The following is a 24,637-nucleotide window of genomic DNA, read 5'->3' as shown; positions in this document are numbered from 1 at the left end:
AGAAGTTTACTTTTTTGTGTGTATTTGATTTCACTGGTTGCTTGGGTTGTTAACTTTATTTCTGTGTTCATGAAAGTTTGGGGAGTTTGTTTAAATGAAGGCTAGCTTTCGGAGTTTAAAAAAAGTTTGTCTGAAGGTATTCACAAACGATCACTGAGGAATAAAACATTTCTGTTTCACAGGGGTGCTAGACTTGAGTGTTGGAGGAAGAAATCAGGGCAAAAATGATACGAAACTTTATTTTACTTGAAATAATCAGAGGTTTCATGCTGGTAGTAAGTCTTGGTATAAGACCAGTCAAATCTCCAAGGTGGAGATAGGACTGAAATCCTGTTGCCAAAATTCTGTGGCTGTGTGTGATCGAGCAGTGCTGGCCTTAGAAAGAGGAACTTGGCCATAGATGAAGCTTCTTGTTGGCATTCATAGAATCCTTAGAGTTGGATGGGACCTTTGAAGGTCTGGTCCATCTAGTCTAACTCCCCTGCAATGAACAGGGACATCCACAGCTAGATCAGGTTGCTCAGAGCCAGGTCTTGAAAGTCTCCAGGGATGGGGCATCCACCACATCTCTAGGGAACCTGTTCCAGTGCCTCACCACCCTCACTGTAAAAGACTTTTTCCTTATATCCAATCTAAATCTACCCTATTTATGTTTTAAACTATTTCTCCTTGTCCTATCACCACCGACCCTGCTAGAGTCTGTCCCCTTCTCTCCTATAGCTCCCCTGTAGGTACTAAAAGGCTGTTATTAGGTCTTCCTGGAGCTTTCTCTAGGCTGCATAACCTCAGCTCTCTCAGCCTGTCCTCAGAGGAGAGGTGTTCCATCCCTTGGATCGTTTTTGTGTCTCTCTTCTGGACACACTCCAACAGGTCAGTGTCTCTCCTGTACTGAAGACACCACATCTGGACTCAGTACTCCAGGTGAGGCCTCACCAATGCAGAGTAGAGGGACAGGATCACCTCCATTGCCCAGCTGCCCGTGCTTCTTTTGATGTTCAGCTTCCCATCCATGGGTAGCCCAGGTAGGTGAGGTTTCAACAGGGCTGCTCTCAGTCCTTTCATTCTCCAGCTTGTATTGGTTGCGTTGACTCAGGAACAAGACCTTGCGCTTGAATTTTTTTAATCTCATGAGGTTCTCCTGCACCCACAGCTCAAGCCTGTCTAGGTCTTTCTGGATGGCATCCCATCCCTCAAGCATGTCAGCTGCACCCCACAGCTTGGTGTCATCAGCAAACTTGCTGAGGTGCACTTGACCCTTCTGTCAGTGTCATTAATGAGGATATAAAAAAGTAATTTTAATAACGAGTCATAATTGATTTGTCTGTGCGTTCATAAAGCACATACCACCCTTGGCATGGAATGAAGGTGGACTGGGTGACTCCCTGGGAGATGAGCTGACTGTAAGAGATGCACATTATTTTTACTGCATAGCATTCTTGGTCTTGGCATGAACATGGTTTTTAGTGGTGACTGTTGATGCTGGCTTCAGCTGCTACAGCCGGTTTGTGTTTTCCTATAGTAGCGACTGGATTATCTAGCACATGCTTATTCAAACATAGCCTGCCCCTTGGTCTGCTTGTGAGTCATTTCAACCCACATGCTGCAGATTGACCTCTTCATAGATCACTGGACGCATCATCAAGAAGTCTTGTTTCTGTCATCTTCTCTGTTTACAACTTCGCTTTCTGCTCCCACAGTGTCTGAACGCTTTGGTTAATATTTGAATTGCCAGAGAAGTAGAAACTACATGAACTCGAAGTAGAGGGATCTGCTTTGGGTTATGGAGGGATCTTGTAGCGGAGACAGTGAGATCCTATTCTATGTAAGAAATGGCAGACGTGCAGCAATGAGAGAGCAGTGGGGCAGGCATAGCAGGAGATGCTCTTTGGCAGAGCTGGTAGAGCACTGGCGGGACTGGCGGTGTGCAGAGTAGGACCCACAGTGAAATGCGGGAGAATGGTGAAGAGATGAGTGAGAAGAAAGGAGTGGCAGGAAGAGACTGCTCATCCCAGCCCTGCTCTGCTGTCACCTCACATGGGGGATGGTACAAGGCCATGAGCCTGAGCACAGCCTGGCTGTTGCCTGTCAGACAGGCAGGTGGAAGACTCGCCTTTCCACTTAGACATGCAGGCCTCTGTATGTATCCTTTAGAATACCCACCTCCAACAGCCATAATTTGTATATGGAAAACAGCTAGCAAAATACTTGGAAGTACACTGCCGCGTTTGGTCTGGCTGAAGCAGAAACAAATGAAGCCAGAGTAAGGTTTCTGCTAACATTGTTTTTTTTCCTCTTCCAACTGTGAAGATGTTTATGGATTGTTAGAAGTTCTCTTTCTATGCATAAATACATAATTAGAATGTAAAAGCCTACTTCTGGTCTGCTGGGGCTAAGTTCACGTGGATTAAGTTTGCTGATTGACAGGAGAGAGTGCTGACAGGTTATTTTATTTTTATGATTTTATTTTTATGAAGCATTTTTATGCTAGCATTAATTCTTTACATTGGTATTACATTCTGAGTTCTTCCTAGTACTTCACTTTTTTTTTCCAGCAGAAATTAAAACCAGTAATATTCTACATACTGTTTTCTCATGAATACCATAAGTGTAGGAAGTGTTCCTTTCTTTGTTTTAGTTTTCTTATCTCTTTCCAGTGCCATATACTACTACCAGCTATAAAGACATGGGAAGGGTGTGTGGAATTACTTTGTCAGCCCAACCCAGATATTTTCAATTGTTCAGACTCTTCCAAGTTTAAAAATAAGTGGTTAGACTTGCTATGTGACACCATTCATATATGTTTAATTTGACTGTCATTTGCCGAGACTGTCAACGTGCCAGCTATTCAGTGAAAGATTAAGCTTTTAATTCATTATTTATTTTGAGAAAAGCAGCAGAGATGAAATGAAATTCTCACTTCTCTCTGCCTACCCCATCTCTGTGGATCTTAATCCTGCAGTCAAGGAAGCCTGCGGTAAACTTTGCTTTTTACAGCTGTGTGGCCGCAATTGGAGTAAGGTTGACACATTAGTAAGTCTTTGCACACGTACAGAGATAGGACTGCTTGCAAGTAGTATTTTGATTTGTGTGTGTTTCATGCACTTGAGGTGAACTTTTTGTTGCTGCTTATGTCAAGCTGATGCCGTTGGTGTATGTCAGGAGGCATCTGCTTCTGGGAATTTTTATGCTGCCTTGTACAAAAGCCAAGATGTATGATGTCTGATAGCAGGGGATGAAGGTTTTGATGTTCGTAGGCCAGGCAAAACTTCACTGTACTCTGTTCCCATGTTTATGGACCTAGCAGACAAACTGCTCTGTCAAACGCAGTACATCCTGCTGTGAGGGTTTGATATGGACAGTATTGTCTTCAAGGGACTTCATGGATTGCAAATGCCTCTAGTATCTCTTTCTCTAGACCTGAGAAGGCAGTGAGGGCATAGAGATTCTTACAGCTTTCTTTTGCCTTTTGAAGTTCCATAGGAATGTTTTTGGCATGTGATAGTCTACTAGGTCGAGGTGGGTAGGAAAGCAGTTCAGTGTGGCAGTTTCCTGAATGCAGCCAGCCTTCTGTGGCTGACCCTGCATGCTGGAACTGTGAGACCAAACTTGCTTGGAGGTCTGCGGCAGTCTGCATCAGAAGCAGCATTCATCACATCCTTCTGTAGAGCAGTGGGGGTCAACTGGCCCAGGCCTATTTCAGTGGATGTCTCTCATGTATATTTAAAGTACTGTAGAGGACTCCGAATTGGGCAGGCTTATGAGTGAGCAGTGGGGCGAGGGCTGGTCATTCCTTGCCTTCCTGCCCCAGCACTGGGTTAATGATTCATACTCAGTGCATGCAGTTAGCCACACATACTGCGGCACACCCAGGTTTGCTGGGGAGCCAGCGGAAGTGTTTTCTCTGCGTCCTGGTAAGACACTGAACACAAAAGGTAGGTTAATGTAATGAATGCTAGCAGTGTTTTCATTTAATTTTGTGGGTACCGGAACCGTGTAGCAGTACTGTACCACCAGACTGTTACCTCATTTGCTTAAGATTTGACGTGGTCTGTTGTGATGACAGGGGCTGTCAAAATACTGAAGCAGAGTTCTTGTAATGGCATGACATAAGGAACTCCACCTTGTGACAGCAAAAATCAACCTCTTGAAGGAAGAATTTTGTGAGGGTACAAAAAATGTTATTTCATATACATAAAACAGTAATCACTTGCAGCAGTCTGTACTATGAAAGGAGATGGGAGGGAGGAAGGAGCTTTCATGCACTATTTTGCCTGGGCTTATACTTTAAAAATGACACTCAGACAATGCTGCAAACAAGGTTTTATACAGGAAGGAGGGGAAACTAGGCATGCTTTGTGGTTTAACCCCCAAATAAAAGGTAGCATTTTTTTTCTGGAGGGTTTGTCAGACATCCTGGAGCTCTGAGTTGCTTGTTGAGGGATTAGGTCTGACTTTCATTAGTATGAAATGCTGTCTTTAAGTCTTTCAGCTTCTTTATTACCTTCTGCTCTCCTGTATTGAGCGTGGAGAACCTGTGACTCAGCTAGGAAGGTGAATCCCTTTCACTTTTTGTTCTGTTGGAACTCACCAGCATTTCTCCTGCCCTGCGGTGTTGCTTGGGTGCCATTTGCCTCAGGCTCAGCAGAAGAGATATCTCTGAAGGAAGTTTGCTCCATAAGTTGTACACAGGATTCACTTTGGAGAGGGTGCTGGGTCTGTTTGCGGTCGAGCGTTCTCATCTCTTGTTGGGAAGAACGGTGCCAACATCTGTCAAGCGAGCAGCTGCCAGGCCCTGGCCTGGGCAGCGCTGGCTCCACACTGGTAATTTCACCAATTATCACTATGCCACTGACCTTCCTATTTCGGAGGGGTGACCAAAGAGGCTGTGGTGTGGCAGCTCCCACTTGATCTTGCATCCTCAGATTTCCTTGACCTCTCTGTCCCGTTTTAGAATCGGAAATGATACAAAGTCTGGGTGGTGATGTATGATGATATATTTGATTGCATTTTTCATTAATGTTTTTTTCTTAGTTTTTCTCTTTTTTTTTAAATGTAACTTTATTTTTAGATACACTTGTAATGCGTGGTACTTCCAGTTTTTTATAAGATTTACTGAGGCATACAAGAAGCGTACCTTTGCAGATCTGACCAGGACACGCAGGGCAGTGCCATGAAGCTGCTCCTGGTGCCCCAGGCTTCTCCCAGCTGCTGTTCTGCTGCTAGGCCTGCCCTGGTGCTCCACAGCTGTATTCAGGCTGGGAAGTATGATGCAGAGGGGACTGAGCTCTGCTGGCTGCTGGCAGGCTGGAAGCCTGGGTCTGCAGGGTCAGTTGCAAAACTCCCATTGACCTCACTGAGGTCAAGATCTCTCCCTTTCAGCTGTGTGGTGGGGGTCACTGGAGGCTCTCCTTTCTCTCTTCTGTTTTCATCCAGCATTCCCAGGTGGCAGCTAGCATACAGGACAGGCACCCCTATTTCTTGTGGAGTCACGCGCTGCCAGATTGTAACATGATTTTCACACAGAATTATGTTTTTCTTTTAGTTTAACTGACAGGTGGAAAGAGAAGCCTAATATAATAGCTTTTTAAAGAGTCTTTGGGAAGTTGTTGGCTAGCAAAGAGAAGAGGCTTTCTAATCACCTTGCTTGGAGGGTGCTCGGAAGCTATCACACAGTGCTTCAGAAGTGGAAATGCTCTTTCTCTTGTTGATATACATTTGATATATGTGTAGCTTGTGCTGTTTCTAGTGTGACTATGGCAGTTTATGTTTGTTATAAAGTAAGCCAATGTATCTTGAATCCTGTGTTGGTTTTGTAGGCTGTGTTGCATTTGCAGCTAGCTCAGGCATGTCTGTACAAACTTGCTGTCACTGCTGTGGTGCCCCATCAGTACCTGCAGAGCAGCCTTTGGCATGTTTGCACTGGGTTATCTCTGAGTAGGATTTAAATCTCCTTAGTGGTAAGTACCTTTGCTCTCCTTGTAGTGTTTCTCATTTATGATGTGTAGCACGTTTCCATAGCTTCCAGTCCGCTCCTGGGGTTATTCAAGGTCTTGGTTTTGCTCTGCGGAGTCCATAATGGCCCAGACTCTCGCCTGTCTTGGGTGCTGAGCCAGTGCATCGCATCAGAAAAATATTCAATATAATCAAATATTTGATTTGAGTGTGTGTGATGAAGTGTGGAGGGTATTTGGCTCATTCTCCTCTAATTTGATTCTTTAGGGATGTGTTGGCATGTCTTTATTTTAGTTTATTGATACTTCACAGTTTGCACTTCATGAAACTGTCAAATGCTTAGGTTGATACTACGTCCCTTTTTGTTTTTGGATTTAAAATCCATGAAGTACTGCATGTGCCTACTGGATACATTAAAAGGAATTTTAAATGGAGACTGACTGAACAAATGGTTTTTGCTGACATTTAAAAGCATAAAAACATTTCTGTTCTTAACAAACCAAGATAAAACTTCAGAGCCCTACTTCTCAGCTTGGGTGTTCTAAGTGTACTTATCTGTGTTCACTTACCATTTGCAGGTTTCTTTGTTGTTTTCTTGTTTTCAGTCAGGCTTTCTGTTTTTATACTAGTGTAGGCCTTCTACACTGGAGTTAAGGTTGGAGTAGGATTGATTACTTAACTAAGGAAACCTAAGTGAAACTTATTTGTAGACTTAAATTTAACGATAGAGTAACAAAAGTTATGGTTTCCTTTTAATAAAAATAATCTGGCTTCAATTCAAACTAAGAAATATTTCATTCCTATATCGTTGGTAGTGACAGAATACCTTAAAACTGAAAGCAAAATTGTGTTGTTGTTTTTTAATAAGAAATTTTATTAAGTAAATCGTTATTAGGAAAATCATTTGAAGCACTGGGATTTCTTAGTAAAAACAACTGTGGCTTCCCATAAATATGGGGTCAGAACACAGTTAATACTGTTGTGTTGAAGTTGGATATTTCTTTATCTCACTGACGCTGCATATCTGCTTTATTAACATTTTTTGATATACTGATACATGTGATTTTCCTACTGCGTGATAGGGTGTGAATTAAGAACAAATTGTAAATGCTAATTAAGAAGATGATTAAAGGAGGAAGGAATGTATTAGTATCTTTATTTTTTCTTTCTCTGCATATGAGTGCAGGCTCTCACAGAAATACACTGTTCAACCTTGCAGGGCATTTGATCTGGCTATAGATACAACTAGTCAGCCCTGTAGTTCTGGCTCTGATTTCTGTGATTTTTTAAAATATTTTTTTCCTACAGAATGGGGTTTACAGAATAATTTTAAATAAAAGGAGACAGTTTCTTGTTTTTTATGTTCTAGGCTGGGCAATGCAATGTAGGCAAATTGTGTCTCCCTGCTTCTCTCCAGTGTGTCATCAGATCTGGACTTTAAATATGTAGGAACAGTGGGCATTGGATGTGGATGCAGCCTGCAACCTCCCACCCCTAGAAATTTCGTGTAAGGTCAGCGTGACAAGATCACAAGCCCTTCTCCAGGAGCAGGGAAACCTGACAGGGAGCATCGAGGCCACAGAGACAGACTGTTGGTTTAATTCTGTGGATAGCTAAACGCCCTCACTGCCGCTGCTGGTGTGTCTTTGTAGGGTCTGTTTCAGAAAAGATGAACTGTTTTCAGTAGTGGGTGAATTTAAGCAGCATGGTTCTAGAGCATTCTCATTAAATGAGAAACAACGATCTCTTGGCTCCTGGTTATGTATGCTAATGTTTTGCATAGATGTGTGTATTTAAGCAGTTAATCACCTTGAACGTAATTCTTCCCCATCTGCACATCAGATGAACACTTTTTCAAGAGTGTTCTTCATTGAAAAAAGCATCAGTAGGAATACTATTCTGTAGTTATGTCAGGGATTATTCCACTGAAATAGCTTGTAAGCATGTATGAAACTAGAAATTAGCACAGGAAATACAGTCAAATTTCACAACGTGCTTATATATGTGTAGTGAAGTATATACTGTTGTTTTGTCCGTTCCTTCTTCTGTATTCCTTGTGAAAAAACAATGAAGAAAATTTTGCTATAGCAGAGCCGTAATCTGCAGTCTGCAAGGCTCAGGAGGGGGATTTTCAGTAGGTGATAGTGAGGTAAAAACTCGGAGCACGAAGAGTACAGTCTAACATACATTTAATCATCAATTCCCTGCACATACACATTGTAGTTGTATCATAAAATCGATGATGTTGATCGCCACAGGAAAATTTATAAGTGTTGCTAGGCAATAAATCTTTGTTTGTTTACTTAAATGACCTTATTGAAAGTAATTATTGATAAGAAAAGATTAAGAAAGGACAGCCACACTGAAATCTGTACAGTGCTGGTAACTTCGGAAGACATACCGTAACTGGAGATTTCTGAGCATGCCTCTGGTTTGCGTAACAGCGTCTGTAGTTTCTGACCAATCTAGAAATAAATTACCTTCTCACTGCTTTTCATTGGTTTGCTATTAATTAACACGATGAACACTGCTGTAATTATTCAGCATTAATGAAACCTATCAAACATCACGTTTCCAGACTTCAGAGTTTTGCTGGAGAGCTCAGGATGGTATTGTGGTACCAATCACAGGCAGCAAGATGAGAATTATTGAGTCCTTGCAAAAAGCCAGCTGGCAGTAGGAGAAAGAGCACGTTGGCGGGATGCATATTTGCCCAGAACATGCAGAGGACACAATGCCAGTGGTGAGCCCACTTAGAAATGCTTTTGGCTTTGTTTTCTTGCCAGCGTATTCCCACAGGTGAGCCTGGTGAGTAAGAATCCAGTTAGCGAGTATGAACCTGGCTGCATCTTGATGAACAGTGCTAAGAAAGCTCGCTAGTTATCTCACCAGCTGATGATATTTTAGTGCTGTGGTTTTTCCAGTTCAGCCACAGCAGTTACATCTGCAGGGAGCTCACAGTGCAGCAGCTGTCTGCATGGCAGTAGCCTTCTTCCTGCAAAACCGTGCCCCCTTACAACAGCCCAATGAAGATATCAGAGCACTAGGGACAGGATAGAATATGTTTGCAGCAAGACTTGGGTGTGCTGTAGTATAAGATGTGGTATCTTGGATGCCTCTTATTTGGGATCTTAGTATGGGCATTTCTCATTTTTCTAGCTTTTTGTCGTTGCCATTGTGCTTCAGCATTATTAACATAGAAATAGCAGTTATTTTTGTTCTTCCATTTTAAATCAGGTTGCTTTGTGTCACGTTAGTCATAGCTGAAGATACTTGGTATAATTTCAGTTGAGCATAAGCAATGTGGTGGTTACCTCAGTATTTTCTTGGGTTTTTTGGTTTTTTTTTTCTTTTACTTTCTGTTTGCTTGCTTGGAATGCAATTTGATTAATAGTTCAGTGGTTGGAAAGTGAGCAAAAAAACCAATGCAACTGTGTGAGTAATGGAGGAAGACAAAGATAATTGTGAGAATGGGACTGGAGAGTTGGTCACTGAATGCACTGCACCAGTTTTTTGCTGGTTTCACTGCAGATCACTTGAGCTGCCATTGTCTCACAGCCTTGATTTTTTGTCACTCAGAGACTGGTGGGTAGTTTTGGCTCAGATGCTGGAGGCTAAGCATTTGCATCCAAAAGCTTACATTTGCGTTGTCCTTGCCACATTTTTCTTCATCTGAGCTTTTTTTTTTTCTTTTTCCTCTGGCAGATGTCTCTGTGAAACAAAAAGTTCCATCATCCTGGGCTAGTAGCCTACTTCTCTTCTTTTGCTTTTCTGTAACAACATTTTATGAAGGCAAAGATCATTACCCAACCTCCAGTATGCATGGTTAGTGTCATTTTTATTTTTGTTCAGGTCACATATCCCAGCTGAAGAGTTAAACCTTTCAGTGTATCTCTGACACAGATATGTGATAACGCTGTGGTTTATATCATAGGAGTCTAATATACTGGACTAAATACTTTCAATGCTTTCTTGCCTTTAACCACAAAGGACTTCTGTTTTTCTTTAAGGTGTATTTTGGCAGATGAGGCAAATAATTAAATAGCATTAGCTCCTCTCCCATTTCACTCCTGTTCACCAATGTGAATGCAGCTGGTGGAATTGTGCTTAGTGGCACCAGCTTGTAGTATGGTCTTCCTCACACACCGAAGACATGGATGATATCTCCAAAGTCCCGTAATACAGCTATGAGGCCAGACCTTGCGGTGCTTATTAGAGCACTGTTTTCATTAACTGTAGCAGGCATCAACCCAGATACTGGGATTTGGCTGCTTTTTAAAGGTTTTCTGTAGGGCTTGTATGTATTTTATTTTGTTTTTGGAAATGATGCAGGTAGCTCTGTCAGGCTCCCTAGTGTGTCTGTGATTCGTGGGTGTTATAAACATGCAAGCTGCAGTATTGTTCCTTGTTCATTTAAAACTCACCCTATGTATACCTCCATACTGACTTTCACTATAAATGAAGTTGCAGTGAGATGAATTTGCACAGCTCCTGCTCTGGTGGTTTCTTCTGTCTCTGAAAAACAGATGTACGTATGCTGCTCCAAGCCTAATGCCTCCTATTTATTACCATGGAAACTACAGTAGATACAAGAAGCACAATAACATTATTTGATAGAGCAAATTCTCAACTACAAAACTGTATTTTTCAACATAGTCACTACCATTAACTAAGCATTTTTGTGAGCAATGAACAAGAGCCTGGAGGCTGTGCTTGTACAAATCTGCACCAGTCGAGGTGACCCACTGTTTCACAGCTGCTGAGAAGGCATCATGACTAAGAAAATATTGCCCTCACAAACCCATCTTTCATCGGCCTCAACAAATAAAAATAGGTGTCAAATCCAGTGTAATAGGACTGTCTAGCTAAGATGGGCAATGTGTTCCATGGTCTTCAGACTTCTGTGGGGCCTGACATTGCTTTATGGTGCAAGAGTAGATCATCTTTTTCTCTGGCCTGACACTGGACATTTGAGCCTTCAGCTTAGTGTAGAGGTCAGTGTTGATGCTTTGACTGGATTTCAGGAAATCCAGAAGGATCATCTCTTTCCTATTCTGAAAGACAGTACACGTCACTTTACCCACCTAGGCCTGCATCTTCAGCTTTTTCTTCAATGGGGAATTCATACATCACCACTTGAAGACTGCCATTATGACTCTGACTGGTAGAAGTGACACTATATCTTATCACCAGCATAGTAGAAATGCTAACTCATGGCCTGAACCAGTGATTGAGCACCAGGTGGGAAGGCAGGGCCAACTCAGGGGAACTCAGGTGCAAACAGTGCACCTGAGTGATTGGAAGGGGTGGAGCAAGGATCTTTGCCTTCCCAGACTTCATTTAAGGGTTGGCAGGGGGAGGTGGGGGTGTCTCTTGCTGGAGATCCCTGTGTACCTGAGGCCTTCTAAAGGTAAGCAGTTCTTTCCCTTCTTTTCTGTATCCGTGGCTGCTATACTTAAAATCATAGACCAATAATGGTGTGAGCTAGGAAATTCAGCACTGTATTAGTTCAATAGGTCCTGACAAACATGCATACAGTGTCCCTTCTGTTCCTGTTTGAGCTTTTGTGGGACCCACCTGGTGCAAACTTTGTGATATTCCAACATCGTCACCATTATTGTCACCACTATTTGGTCTCCATAAACATTCAGTATTAATGAGTGCCGTTTCTTCCACATGGAGGAATTAGTGACTAACATTTGCTTCTTAACACACTTCCAGGTTGTACACATTTTCTCAGGCTGCCTCTGCTGCCATTTGACCTACAGCAACAAAATGTAATGGAACAGTGGCAGAAAGGTTCAACCTCTATTGCCGTACCACCAATATCTGCCTCCAGTGTCGTGGGCCAACATAATTGAATAGGAGGCATTACTTTTTGAGCAACCATGAGACTGGTGGGTGAGCTTTGTTCTACTGGTCTGCAGAGAGGCACCCCTGTGACTGAGAGAAAGATGAGGCTTTTACTGGAAGATAGGGTGCACTTCATTAAAGGTGTGGTTGATTTATAAGTCCCACAAACTTGAGGACAGCGATGATACAGTAGCAGTTTGGTCCCACTTGGTTCTTGCCACTTGGGTGAAGCAGCATCAGTGCAGGTGCCTGAGCCCTGGCAGGAGGGCACAGCCTACAAGTGTGCAATACTCATGCTGTGGCCAGAGCTCTGCTGGTGAAGGTGCACCTCAGTCTCTTGCTGAAGTGGGCCAGATCTGGGGAGACATCCCTGGGAGCTAATTCAGAACAGTCACTTTTGCTTGCACATGTGAGACCAGAAAACTGCAGTACAATACATTCTAACGATTGGTTTCTAGTGCTAAAGCCTGTGAAAAGATTGAAACTGGAGCTGCAATGCCAGGAATTACTTCTGTTAAACTGTGTGTCATCTCAGCTGGATTTTTGTTTATATTTTCCTTTAATTTCACCCTCAGGCAAGTGTGGCCATGTACTTAATCCCTGCTTCCTCCTCCGCAGTGCTCTCACTCATCTTATTTCTTGGACTTTTTTTTTCCTCCTGGCATTAAAACTTTATTCTTAAAATACGTAAAGCTGTAGGGTTTCCCATCAATAGAATCTAATGGAAGATCAAAAATATAATTAAATGACTTTAATTTCTTTGCCAGAAACAAATTATTTTTTTCTTGCCTATTTTGGGTGACTTTATCGTGCCCTTAAGGAAACCATTCTCATCATATCTGTCAGTGTGAGCCTTCCTTAAAAATTGAATGGTCTTTTAAAAGTGATATGAAATTCAAATAAACATTTGAAAAGAGGAAGGCGTAAAACAATTGCATACCATAATGGCCAGAGAATTCAAAGTGAAGACTGTGTTTAGAACAACAACAAAAAAAAATCTTAAATACAGGGAATAAAGCATTATAGGCAACCATAATTTTTCCCAAAGCTTATCAGCATGGGAGTAATTTCATTAATTAGATCTTAGTCTCAGCTGTTTTGCAAGTATAATTTTCTAATATTATAAAACTTGAGGAAATGTGAAATACTGGAAGTAAGTTATTATGAAGAGTCACGTATTTTAGATCTACAATTTATTAATTTTGTGTGAAGCACTTAAAGGCATGAACTGTGTTGCCCATATTATGAGTCAGTGTATCTTGTCTGTGGCAGACTGAATCAAGTTGAGAAAGTATTTTTTTTCTCTAGTAATGAGCAAACAGTAAGCTTAATCTAGTTACTTGAAACATTACAGATGGCAAAGTGTATTGAGATCTTGATTGTCACATAGCACTGTTTGGATGAACTCCTGCAGTAGCTATGGGTATTATCAGAATCCTCTTTCCTTGCTTGTTTCTATTCTACATCTTTGTAGGATTTGTTTAATCTTTGTTTTTGATTTTCAGCTTTATCTTTGGCTTTTTGACTTTATTTTTTTTTCTAATGTGTTTGTGTTTCCTTTGCATTTGTGTTGCATTAGAATTTTTCTGAACTGATGTGCTTGGAAGTTGAAAAAAATTCTATTTAGACAGAGAGAACTTGGTGTACTGTTAAGTGTGATTGAGAGGGTCTCCTTATCAGCCTGTGATCTAGGTTTGCTTTGCCACGTGCGATGAAAGTATATCTGCTCTGAAGGCTAGATCATTAGGCAGGAGATCTTTCTGCCCTACTGTGTGTATCTTGATGGTTTGAAGTATCATAGAAGCAAAGAATCATAGAATGGCTTAGTTGGGAATAGACTTCAAAGGTCATCTAGTTCCAGCCCCCCCTGCTATTGCAAGGGTTGCCAACCACTAGATTAGGCTGCCCAGAGCACCATCCAACCTGGCCTCAGTGGGGCACCCACAGCTTCTCAGGGCAACCTGTTCCAGTGCCTCTAACAAAAATCTCCCCCTTTTAATTTAAAACCATTCCCATTTGTCCTATTACTGTCTGTGTAAAAAGTCAATCTCCTTCCCTTTAAGTAAGGGGAGGCAACAAGGAGGTTTCCCCAAAGCCTTCTCTTCTCCAGGCTGAACAAGTGTCGCTCCCTCAGCCGTTCTTCATAAGAGAGGTGCTCCAGCTCTCTGATCATCTTTGTATCCCTCCTCAGGACCTGATCCAACACCTTGACATCTCTCTTGTGCTTGATGCTCCAGACTACGATGCAGTGCTCCAGATAGAAGCTCACAACAGTGGAACAGAGGGGGACAATCCCCTCCCTCTCCTTTCTGCCCACTCCTCTTTTGATGCTGCCCAGGATGCTGTTGGTCTTCTAGGCTGCAAGTGCGCCCTGCTGGCTCATGTAAAGCTTTTTGTCCAGCAGGACCCCCAAGATCTTTTCTGCAGGGCTAATCTCTATGAGTTCATCTCCCCATCTTCATACATCTCTGGGATTATCCTGATCCAAGTGCAACACCTTGCATTTGACCTTTTTGAACCTAATTTGGTTGACATGGGCCCACTTTTCAGACCTGTCTATGTCCCTCTGGATGGTGTCCCTTCTTTCTATAGTGTGAAATGTATCACTCAGTTTGATATCATGAGTAATTTGCTGAGGGTATGCTTAGTTCCACTGTCTTTGTTGATGAAATGCTGAAGAGCACTGGATCCAAGATGGACCCCTGGAGAACATCACTTGTGACCAAACTCCATCTGGGCATAGATCTGTTGATCACAGCCCTCTGGCTGCCACCATCCAACTGATGTTTTATCCACCTGATAGTCCAGTCTTCAGACGCATATTTCTCCCATTTTGAGATAAGGACGTGGTGCAGGATCATGTCAAAAGGCCTTGCACAAGTCCAGTTAGATTGCATCACTTAACTTTCCTTTTTCTACTGATGCCATCACTCTGTCATAGAAAGACATCAGATTTGTCAGACACAGCTCTTCATGAAGCCATTCTGAATGTCTTGGATCACCTTTTTGTTTGCATGTACCTTAACATCTCTTCTAAGGAGGATCTGTTTCATTATCTTCCCAGGCAGAGGTAAGGATCTGTAAGTCTGTAGTTTCTGGGTCTTTATTTCCCCATTTCTTCAAAATGGGAGTGATGTTTCCCTTTTTCCAGTCACTAGGGATTTTTCCTGACAGCTGCAACTCTTCAAATATGATGGAGAGTGGCTTGTCAACCACATCAGACAGTCCCTTCATGACCCTGGAATATACATCATCCGGCCCTGCAGACTTGTACATATTTAGTCTTATGAGGTGATCTCAGATTTCTTCTGCATTTATGGTGGGAGGGTTTTCATTCCCCCATCCTCACCAAGAGATTCATGGGTATGAGATGTGTGAGAAGCCTGACTGCCAGAGAAGACTGAGGCAAAGAAGTTGTTGAGTACCTCAGAATTCTCCATGTCATTTGAAGACAGTTCTCTCATTTATCAGTGAGATCCATTCTCCTTCATCCATCTCTTACAACCAATGTATCTAAATTAATCCCTTCTTACTATTTTTCACCTCCCTTGCAGAGTTCAGTTTCATCTATGCCTTGACTTTCTTGAAGCGTGAGGTGTGTGTGCAGGAGTGCAGTCACCTGAAAGTCAAGTCAGTAAAATCACCTTTTTTTTCCCCCCCCCCTTATCTGAAGAATGAAAATCTCTGCATAGCATTGCCATTATTGCCATGAAACTCCCTGAACCAATTTGGTTTGAAGGAGAGAACGTGCTTTTTCAGCATGGGATTGTAAAGTCAAGGTTGGATCTTGCTGCTTGATAGTTATATATTAATAAAGTATAGGTCCAAAGGGCTTGCGTTGCCCTGTCTTGAATTCCTTAATCTGGTGAAACTTTTCTTTGTTTCTATTGCTTTTCTTCTGCAAGCTGTACTACAGCTAAGCTGGCTGTAGCTCTGTTTGGTGGTTGTTTTTCCTTTCCTGTTTCGGGAAGCCTGATGCTGTTGCTGAGAATGGTGCTGGTAGGTTGTTTATGTGTTCTGCCTGGTTATTTCATGGCAATATGCATTTTGTCAGCTCGGAAGAAAATGAAATGAACTCTTTCCTCATTAAAAGTCAGTGTGTTTGTCTTAGGATCAGCTGCATGTTAAGGCTTTGTCTCTTTGTCTGGGTGAAAATGCAGGCAGTGGTTGTGACCCTGAGTGAATCAGAGGTGTGAAGTGTTCTTGCTTCTGACTGCAGCAGCTTGGCTAATAGCAGGTATCTCGGTATCGACCATAGGGAAGGTGTTTGTGAACAAAATTTGCTGTTAAGTGTAGCTTGAATCTGTCTCAGGCTAAGGTATGCAACTTCTTTCATTTTTTGTTACTACTTTTGGCATGTTATGTTTGTAGCATAGAAAGCAAATACGTTTAAAACAAGCTTTTAATTCATTCTTTTCAGTATGTTTTAATGCTGTATTTGTGAGGATCGTGGCTATGACAGAGGAAGTGAGTTGGGAAGCCTACACTTGCAGATCTGAGGAAGAGCTCAGGTTCTCGTTCCTAGACTGGCTCATTGAGCTGCTTTTTTGCTGCAGAGATGTCTCAAAAAAGTGTCTGGGAAGTACAGATCTGTGCCACGTATCACAATATAAGTGTGAACAGAACACTGGAACAGGCTGCCCAGAGAGGTTGTGGGGTCTCCTTCTCTGGAGACATTCAAGATCTGCCTGGATGTGTTCCTGTGTGACCTAATCTAGGTGTTCCTGCTCCAGAAGGGAGATTGGACTAGATGATCTTTTGAGGTCCCTTCCTATTCCTGACATTTTATGGTGAACTTGAAAGGAACCTGCTTCCACTGGAACAGTCAGACCTGTCACCCGAGGAAGTGTTGGAAGGCATTTGCAGTGTTTCAGGAGCAAGTTCAAATGAGGTCACCTGAGCTGGTGCTGGGTTAACAGGGCTGTAGTGGGAATGTTTCCTGAATTCCTTTTTCCTGTTTCTGTGAAGGAAACGGGTGTGTACTGTCCTTCCTGAACAAGAGACAAGAAGGGCTGTAGCATGTGAGATTCTGACTGCTCAGTGCCAATAACAATACTCAGTGTTACGTGGAGGTAAAGTGAGCATCACTGGTAACGGCAGCACTGCATACAAAGAACACTTAAGAAGTGGCCAAGTAAAAATCACGCTCCCATTTCAGAGCTATAAATTGGTGTTAAGATGTCCGGCCTTGTTTATTCAGTCAGAAAACTGTGCACCTTTATGTTACTGCAAAGGAGTAACACTGATACAGCACAATGCAAACTCATTCCCAGCTTTTCCATGAGCTTCAAAACTTGGTCATTTTTCACTTCTCCACTGACACTTCAAGTCTCTTCCATTTCAGCCGTTTTGAGTTTCATGCTTGCTGCTGTATTTCCTAGTTTGTTGTGAGGTCTGGAATTGGCAAGTCCAGGTAAACCATAATTAAACCAACCAGCTCTACCAGGCTCGGGACACCTGCTGCTGCTGTTACTCCTGCCCCTGTGGTGTACTGTCAGCAGTGCTGTGCTGGAGATTGTCCCTGACGTTTTAGGGAAGCATTATAAACCAGAAACAAGCTTTGCTTCAATATGATTTTGTGCAAAGCTGTGTATCAGCTACTTACATTGATGCAGTTGGTGATATGAAGGGCAAGAGTTACATAGTTTGTAAATTGATCTGAAGTCTTTCAGTGTTGCACTTGTTAAGCTGAGTAATATTAATGACTTCATTGGCAAGAAACGGATTTGTGCAAAACTCCCATGTCTCTCAACACCTGCTTACGAACAACTGTAGCTGAGCGTAAAGGGATTTGAGCATAAGACAAACCCAGTTACTTTTAATTTATTCTTCTCTGTAGCCAAGTAAATAAATTAGAAGTTTGGTTCGGGGAGGTATAGAAAGCCAAGGTAGTTTGACAAACAGTACAACCTTGAACTTCTTATCATCACCTCCATGACAGGAGAGTGGAAGCTGTAAGTTAGTAGTTGTTGGCCTGCATGACTCACTGGGTGTGTGTAGGATAAAAAGGGAATGTTGAGAGAAAATGTCTCAGAAGAAAAATGCTGCATGGTAGTAAGGGTGGCAGTAGATCTCCCTGCTTATTTGTAGGGAAAGCTATTTGTTACGCACATAGGAGACAAATGGAAGTATCAGCATCTTCATGAGAGTCCTGATGAAGACACTGTAAGATTTTGAAATTTTTTTTGAAATTTATTTTCTTTTGACCGCAATTTTGTCCTTGTCTGATTGAACACTAAACTTTGCGGTTGTAGAGTACTTTTTCTGCGTTCTTCTTTTCTGGGTCTATTTATGTTCTTTGCTGAACGAAAATGATGTATAGAATCATAACGTATGCTCTTCTTGCCACACCAAAGGCAGATTAAAAAATTCAGTCAGTAAGCTTGAGTAATAATTTCTCAGTAAATATTTTACTGCTTTTTTCCATCTGTTGCCCTGAAATCTGACTTAAATTAGGCATAAATCAGTAGAAGTGACAGATATTAATCATCAGAATAATTTCTCTTAAACACATGCTTGGTATGAGGCCAGCTATTCAGAAGTTAACAGCATGAAGCAGTTGCTTATCTACCACACTGCTTGCCAGCAAAGGAAACTTTGAGTCTGTGGCAGTTTTATCTTTCTGCAGATTATGTGGCTTGGTAGGTGCAAGCTGATGTCGCTTTTCTGTATGTAGCTCACAACGTGTAGGCCTTTGCTGGAGAATGAGCTCTCCTCAGGCAGCTTTCGAAGAGCTGTAGTCTCTCTCTGTGTTGGGTGGTAAGAAGTGGTATCCTTCGGGGTTGACCTTTTTGTGGCCCTTTCATATGAAGTACAATGAGCCAAATTTAATACTACTCACTAAGGCAGAGAAAGAGACAATATTTCAACTAGAATAGTGATATGGAACCCAAACACTGTTGAATCAAAGTTCATCCTAGCTCCACTCCTGTTGCTCTGACTTGGGAGCATTCATTTACATAAATACAACTGTGTTTTGAGTCAGGTCTGGACTGGACCCAGTTCTGATTCTCTCTTCATAGAAATGAGCTTTGTACTTGACAGAAGAATGATTGTTTTCATATCCTAATTATGGAATTGATTCTTACCTTGGGGCATGGAAAGCAAGCAGTAGGAGTACATTCATCATTAAAAAACTTAGTGCATTTTGAGAGATGAAGAAGTAAAAAATAAAATGCAGCTCCACTGAAGACTTTTGTGGTGAAGAAAAATGGCTTTTGCTGTAGGAACTTTTAGAAATGATCTGAGATTATGGCTGAAAGGATATATTTTCTCATTAATGCATATTTTAATTTGCTCATGGAAAATTTTTAATTTTCTTCTTGCCTTTTTTTCTTAAGGAGAAGAATGAAAGCTCGTGCTCCTCCTCCACCAAACCAACCTTCTGCAACCAGTAGAATTCACAGTGAGCACAAGTCACCTGCAGAGACAGAATCAGTAATTTCTGATCAGAGCCTTGTGAGCATGAAGGAGAATATGATAAATAGAATGGTGGACTTCACAGTCATTTTACCCAGCGGGGTGGAACAGAAGAGCACAGTACAAGGAAGGTAAGGCTTTGATTAGCTTCCTTGTTTCACAGCCCTCCATTCCCAGTAGGTTAATTAATGATATTTGTGTCTCCCTTTCTAGGTTTGACCAAGTTCCTTTGTCTTGCTTCTCCTTACATTTTAGGCAGCTGCTGTACCATAGAGTCCTGAAAGCCCATGTGTAAGGGACCCTTTTTATGAGAAAGGAAAGAACTAGCAGTTATTGTGTCACTGTATTTCTTGTGAATGACCCTCAGCGTATGTATGTGCCCTCATCTTCTAATGCAGGGCCGCTGGGATAGGCTTAGGCTGTACTGGGTTATCTTCAAATACAGAAGTGCTGGTGCAATACTGCTGACAAACAGCATTTGCCAAAAAGTGAGATCAGAAAATGAATGTTTCATCAAATTTGGAGATCCTACTTTCACAAATATATTACATTTCCATAGGTAGCAAGGCATCTGTGTGTTTTTGGGAAACGTTTTCTATATAAAAACATGTTGGATTTTCCATGGAAAGAGAAAGGGGTTCTCCTTGTCCTTAGGTACTACCAAGGTTAGGTACCAGATTAGGAGGGATGTATAGTTGCCTGCTGATAAATCTGTGTCTGTGCCGATTTTACATCTCTGAACTGTGTACGTTTATCTGCTTTCCTGTAAAACTTTATCTTGGTGTGATACAGCTGTCTGTTCTTACTGTTTGTTGATTAGTGTAGTCTGTAGCTGGCTGAGGACATAGTGTGCAGTGGCCGATAGTTTCTGGTGCTTCATTCTTCACTCTGATTTCTTGCTGAAACTAGTGTTTGCTTAGCCATACTGAGGAGGATAGTGCTAACAGTAACTTCTGTGACCCTAAAGCCAGAGTGATTTTGAAGGTCTGAAAAGAAAGCAATGCCCATCAGAGCTTTTTGATTATACATTCAGTGGTTAAAATGTTATGGTAGAGATGTGGATTTAATGAGAGAAAGAAGTGAACAGATCTAGAAACTAGGACAAGAAATGAAATTCACAGACCATGAGGTGACTAAATAAAAAAGTAGTATTTCATTGGCAAATACCGGCATTTGGAGAGCTAGCAAGAAGGAAATCAGAATCATAGAATGGTTTGGGTTGGGAGGGACCTTTAATCGTTCTGCAGCATTTTGTATAGAGGGGTATGAATGCTTTATGAGTAGAAAAAATTTTGTTTTTCCCTCAGAAAAAAAAAAGAAAACACAACAACAAAGACCAACCACTCCAAGATCATTACAAGAGCAGTGTTTCAGTGGAACCTTTTGAATAACATGCAAGTTAGAGGAGCAAAGGAAAAAGGGAGAATCCCTGTACAATAAACAATTCTCACCTGCGTTTCTCCTCCCTTGTGTTGAAGTCGAGTATTTTGGTTACTGCCATCTTTAGTGTGTGGACTGAAACCTAGAGAAGAGCATTGAAATTAAACCTTAGACATTTAATCAGGGCTGTTCTTCTGGTCTATGTGAAGCTCTCAAGGCAATGAAAATGTCGTCTTTCTTGTTCTGTGGAGTTGCTTGCTTTCCCCTCTTGGACTTCATGTTGGGCCTAGGCCCCAGCACAAGTGGCAGTGAAAGCAGTGCTGACACTCCTTTGCTGACCTGAGTGTCACGGATGCCTGACATGGGCAGTGGGTCTTCTCCCGCATCATGGCCACAAGCCCTGGGACTGGATGCTACTGGCTCATGTCAGTGATGGGCAACTAACTGTCAGAAGGGTTTGGAAGCCAAGGAGTAGGTACCTTACTCAAACAATTGATGAAACAGGAGGTGAGCACTGTCTAATGAGCCCTGTATGACAGTGTCCTCGTGGGTGCTGTTATTCTTCCTCACCAGCAGAAGATAATTTTTTCCATATGTTAGCAGTGGTTACAGTGGTAAACATTTAGTAAGAAGATAACAGACAAAAAAAAGCTTAGTTTAGTTTGAAACAAGTATGGGAACTAGTTTAGTTAATACATTCTTTTACTCCTTTGCTCTTTTTAAGTATAGTGATACCACAGAAAGACATTTCAGAAAATTCTGCTATTGCTTATACTGTTGCAAATATTCAGTATTGTCATGGTCAACACTGAAACTGAATTCTTTAATATTTCCTTTTGTATACTCTGGGACAAGCAGCTTTTCGTTCACAGAAAAATGTGCAAACCCTTGCACTGAACATCATCATAACGAAAAATGGTTGGGTAATTTCAGGAAATTTTCACAGAGCAATGAAGTACACTAGAGGATGTTCAAAAATCTAACTGCTGTAGATAGATGGTGTTGCAGCAGATCCACGCCAACTGTTAGCAGATGTGACAGAGGGGATGACTAGACATCTAGAGCATAATTGGAAAAGCTCAGAAGAATTACCAGAAACCTTTGCTATTTGTGATTCTCACAAGTTATGGGTAACCTGCAAATACAGGGATCATGCATCTGTCTGCATTCATGCTAAGTGACACTGAAGAGGGCTTCCTGGTTAATGCAGATACAGACCTCTAGTGTCAGCAGCCTGATAAATCAGCAGTTCCATTAAGTAAATAGTGGAGGACAGATTGGTCTGCATGTGTTATATGCAGCATAAAGCTAATATAATTACAGAATATTTTCATGTAATTTGCAGTGAGAGACTTAAGTGATAATAATCATTGGCTTATAGCTCAACATGGAGAACGATGGAAGACTGAAGATGTGGAAGGCTTGACAAACCCAGTCCTCTGCCTCATTCTCCTCTTCCTGACGAACATCCAGTATGGAAAATGAGAGCCAAACACCAAACACTCCTCAGCAAAATAACAAAAGGAAAGCATTCATTAATATCTGTTTATCATGCTTTCCTGACTTCTTTTGATATAGTTTGCCTTCTTAGTTTACACATTTCTGGTTGTGTTAAAAAACTTCTAGTTCTTTCATGAGATGTCTGATTAGCTTTGGAGCATGAGAAAATAGTAGTGACTGACGCTGTTCTCTGTTTTTTTTGACTGCATATGGGTAAAGCCTCAGAGACTTCAGCTCACTTTCTCTACGCTACCATTTTTCTTCTACAGTCCGTCATTGTAGATTCCTAATATGTGTTTGAAATAAACCTAAATAAAGAAAATTTTTTCCTCCAGTTAGACTCCGTGAACATTTGTAGCATGAAAGTGGAAGGGAACAGGAGAGTCAGTGTCATTCCATGGAGTAACACTTTCTTATCGTTACCTAGATGTACAAGATAGTATTTTAAAATGAAATATTCTTTGTGGTCCTAGAGAGATTAGGCCAAGCCACATCCAAAAGAACTCGCTCTTTTTTCTGCCTCTGAAATTCTAGATGTCTTTGCTGCATCTTACTGGTGAGCAGCTGTACACAAGTGGTCCAACGTGCTCTTACTGAGTAGGATTTTGGCCTAAGTATCTGTGACACAACAGTTAATCTTTACTTTCCAGACTTGCTTTCAGATGTCGAACAGCTTAGTAGTATGACATCAGGATGAAGCTGAAGTATTGTCCTTTGCTAAAAATAGTTGTTTGTACCATCTTGTCTGAATCATAAATCGGGTTCATTTTCCATTTTTAGTTCTGTGCTCTTCTGTTTGCTTATCAGTGATGAATGTTTAGTATCTGTCATGTAGCATTTGGTCTCCACCCTGACTCCAGTGAAGTCCTGCTAAAAGGAGAAAGTAATATGTTTCTTAGCTGAACATTTGGGAATACAGAGACATTTGTTTGTTTCAGCTTTAGAATTAGTCTTTTATGGTCCGACTTGCCTGAATTTCAGTTATTTTTTTTACCAAATCTCACAGTGAGGTTAACATACTGATGTGTCTTGAACAAGATTGAAGCAGGGAAAGGAGGGATGCTTTGCATCTTCCAAGAGCTGTATTCAGCTCAGGAAAAGTTATTTTAGAAAAGAAAAAAAAGCTTGGTTTAGATTAGTAGGTGGTTCAGTACCATTTTCTTGGCTGTGCTTAGTAGCTCTCTTCTGTATGTGCTACACGTATGGAGAAATAAACTCCCATTTTAAATCGGTCTGAACTGTATTGTGTTTGAAAAGAAAACTTTGTAGAGTTGGTGAAAGTGAAGTCTGATCAAAGAGTAACCTCGTTTCAAGGACTCCCAACTCCTACATCTCTGGAAACATACGAATTTTAAATTTTGTTTGTTGAAAACCTCCTGTAGTTTTTTATCCTTTTGAAGTTTTGTTGAAATGTTTTTTCCCAAATTTACATTTTGTGAATGCACTTTGAAGCTCTTTCAAAAGCTTCAGAGATGCTGCTTAATTTCTACTCCTGAATGGTACAGGTGAAGCCTAGGGATGCTTTTCATGAAACAGTTGCATATTCTGAGCAGTATGAAACGGGATGGGATGCTTCAGACTTCATTAAATGTTCATTAACCTTCATTAACCTGCTCTGTAATCACCAATAAAGTGAAATCTCATGTTTGGCTGGATTTTAAAATTGTTTATCGTCTGGACAAATTCCTTCAACTCATATGATTGTCTGCAACTTATTTTCTGAGATAGCTGACGAGGTTTCTAATCTTGAAATTGGGACACTATTATTGCTTAATATATTTCATCATTTCAGTGGAAAGCACACAGAATTACAAACTGCTCTTTTGATGGAATATAGGTCTGTATTGAAAAATATCATTTTTTAAGTGCTGGTTTGTTGGTTTTGTGTGTGTGTGTGTGTTTAGAGTGATACAAAAGAGTCTACACATAAATGAATTATCACAATATTATGCACTACAGCAATACATTAGCATTTCACTTTAAATAAAAAATGCGTAGCAAATAGAACACCATGTGTTGTGGTTCTGCCAGGTTATTTATTTTTTCTCTGAAACAATAGTAATAAGGCTGAGGGGGGAAAAAAAAGCATGCAAATTTCACTTTAAAAGAAATCTATCTGTAAACAGACAAGCTGAGATCTGTATCAGACAGACTGACACTTTTAAAAATGCTTGCTACTGCACAGCATAATGAATGTTTATTTAAATATCAGAGTGTGTAGGATTTTCCTATAGTCTGGACTTACTGTATATAAATGTTTCTGTTTTGTGGCTTGTTACGTTTGAAGTAATAGTCACTGCAAAATAGAGGCATCTGCAATTTGAGGCTATTGCCAGAGTAAGTCATCAGAAAATGTTGTGAAATGACCTGGGTGCACATTTCTGTTCAGATGCTCTCTGTGTGAGCACTTACCCCAGTGCTCTTTTTTTCTGATGCTTCCTATACATGTTAATGTTTTCCTCATTTGATCTTCATCTTTTCACTCAGTTTCATGCTCTTCTAACACAGTCATGTATTTCAAATTTTCCACGCC

The 24,637-nt window shown here is 41.2% G+C and overlaps 1 protein-coding gene across 13 annotated transcripts in view; it reads left to right on the top strand.

Annotated features, from left to right (window-relative positions):
• The window catches only part of COBL (cordon-bleu WH2 repeat protein), a 150,767-nt gene that overhangs the window by 22,671 nt on the left and 103,459 nt on the right, over positions 1-24,637 (top strand). For 9 of the 13 annotated variants that reach the window (XM_040695853.2, XM_015282316.4, XM_015282312.4 and 6 more), the window contains exon 2: positions 19,146-19,355. In XM_040695853.2, the coding sequence (XP_040551787.1) occupies positions 19,146-19,355 (210 nt within the window). Of the gene's footprint in view, positions 1-3,868; positions 3,933-15,691; positions 15,805-17,842; positions 17,971-19,145; positions 19,356-24,637 lie in introns of those variants that run through there. The other 4 variants (XM_015282314.4, XM_015282313.4, XM_040695852.1 and 1 more) reach the window with 4 other exon arrangements.

Source organism: Gallus gallus, chromosome 2 (genome assembly GCF_016699485.2).
Source record: "Gallus gallus isolate bGalGal1 chromosome 2, bGalGal1.mat.broiler.GRCg7b, whole genome shotgun sequence".
NCBI classification, from domain to species: Eukaryota; Metazoa; Chordata; class Aves; order Galliformes; family Phasianidae; genus Gallus; species Gallus gallus.
Note: the sequence above shows the minus strand (reverse complement) of the source record. Positions and strands in the feature narration are given on the sequence as shown.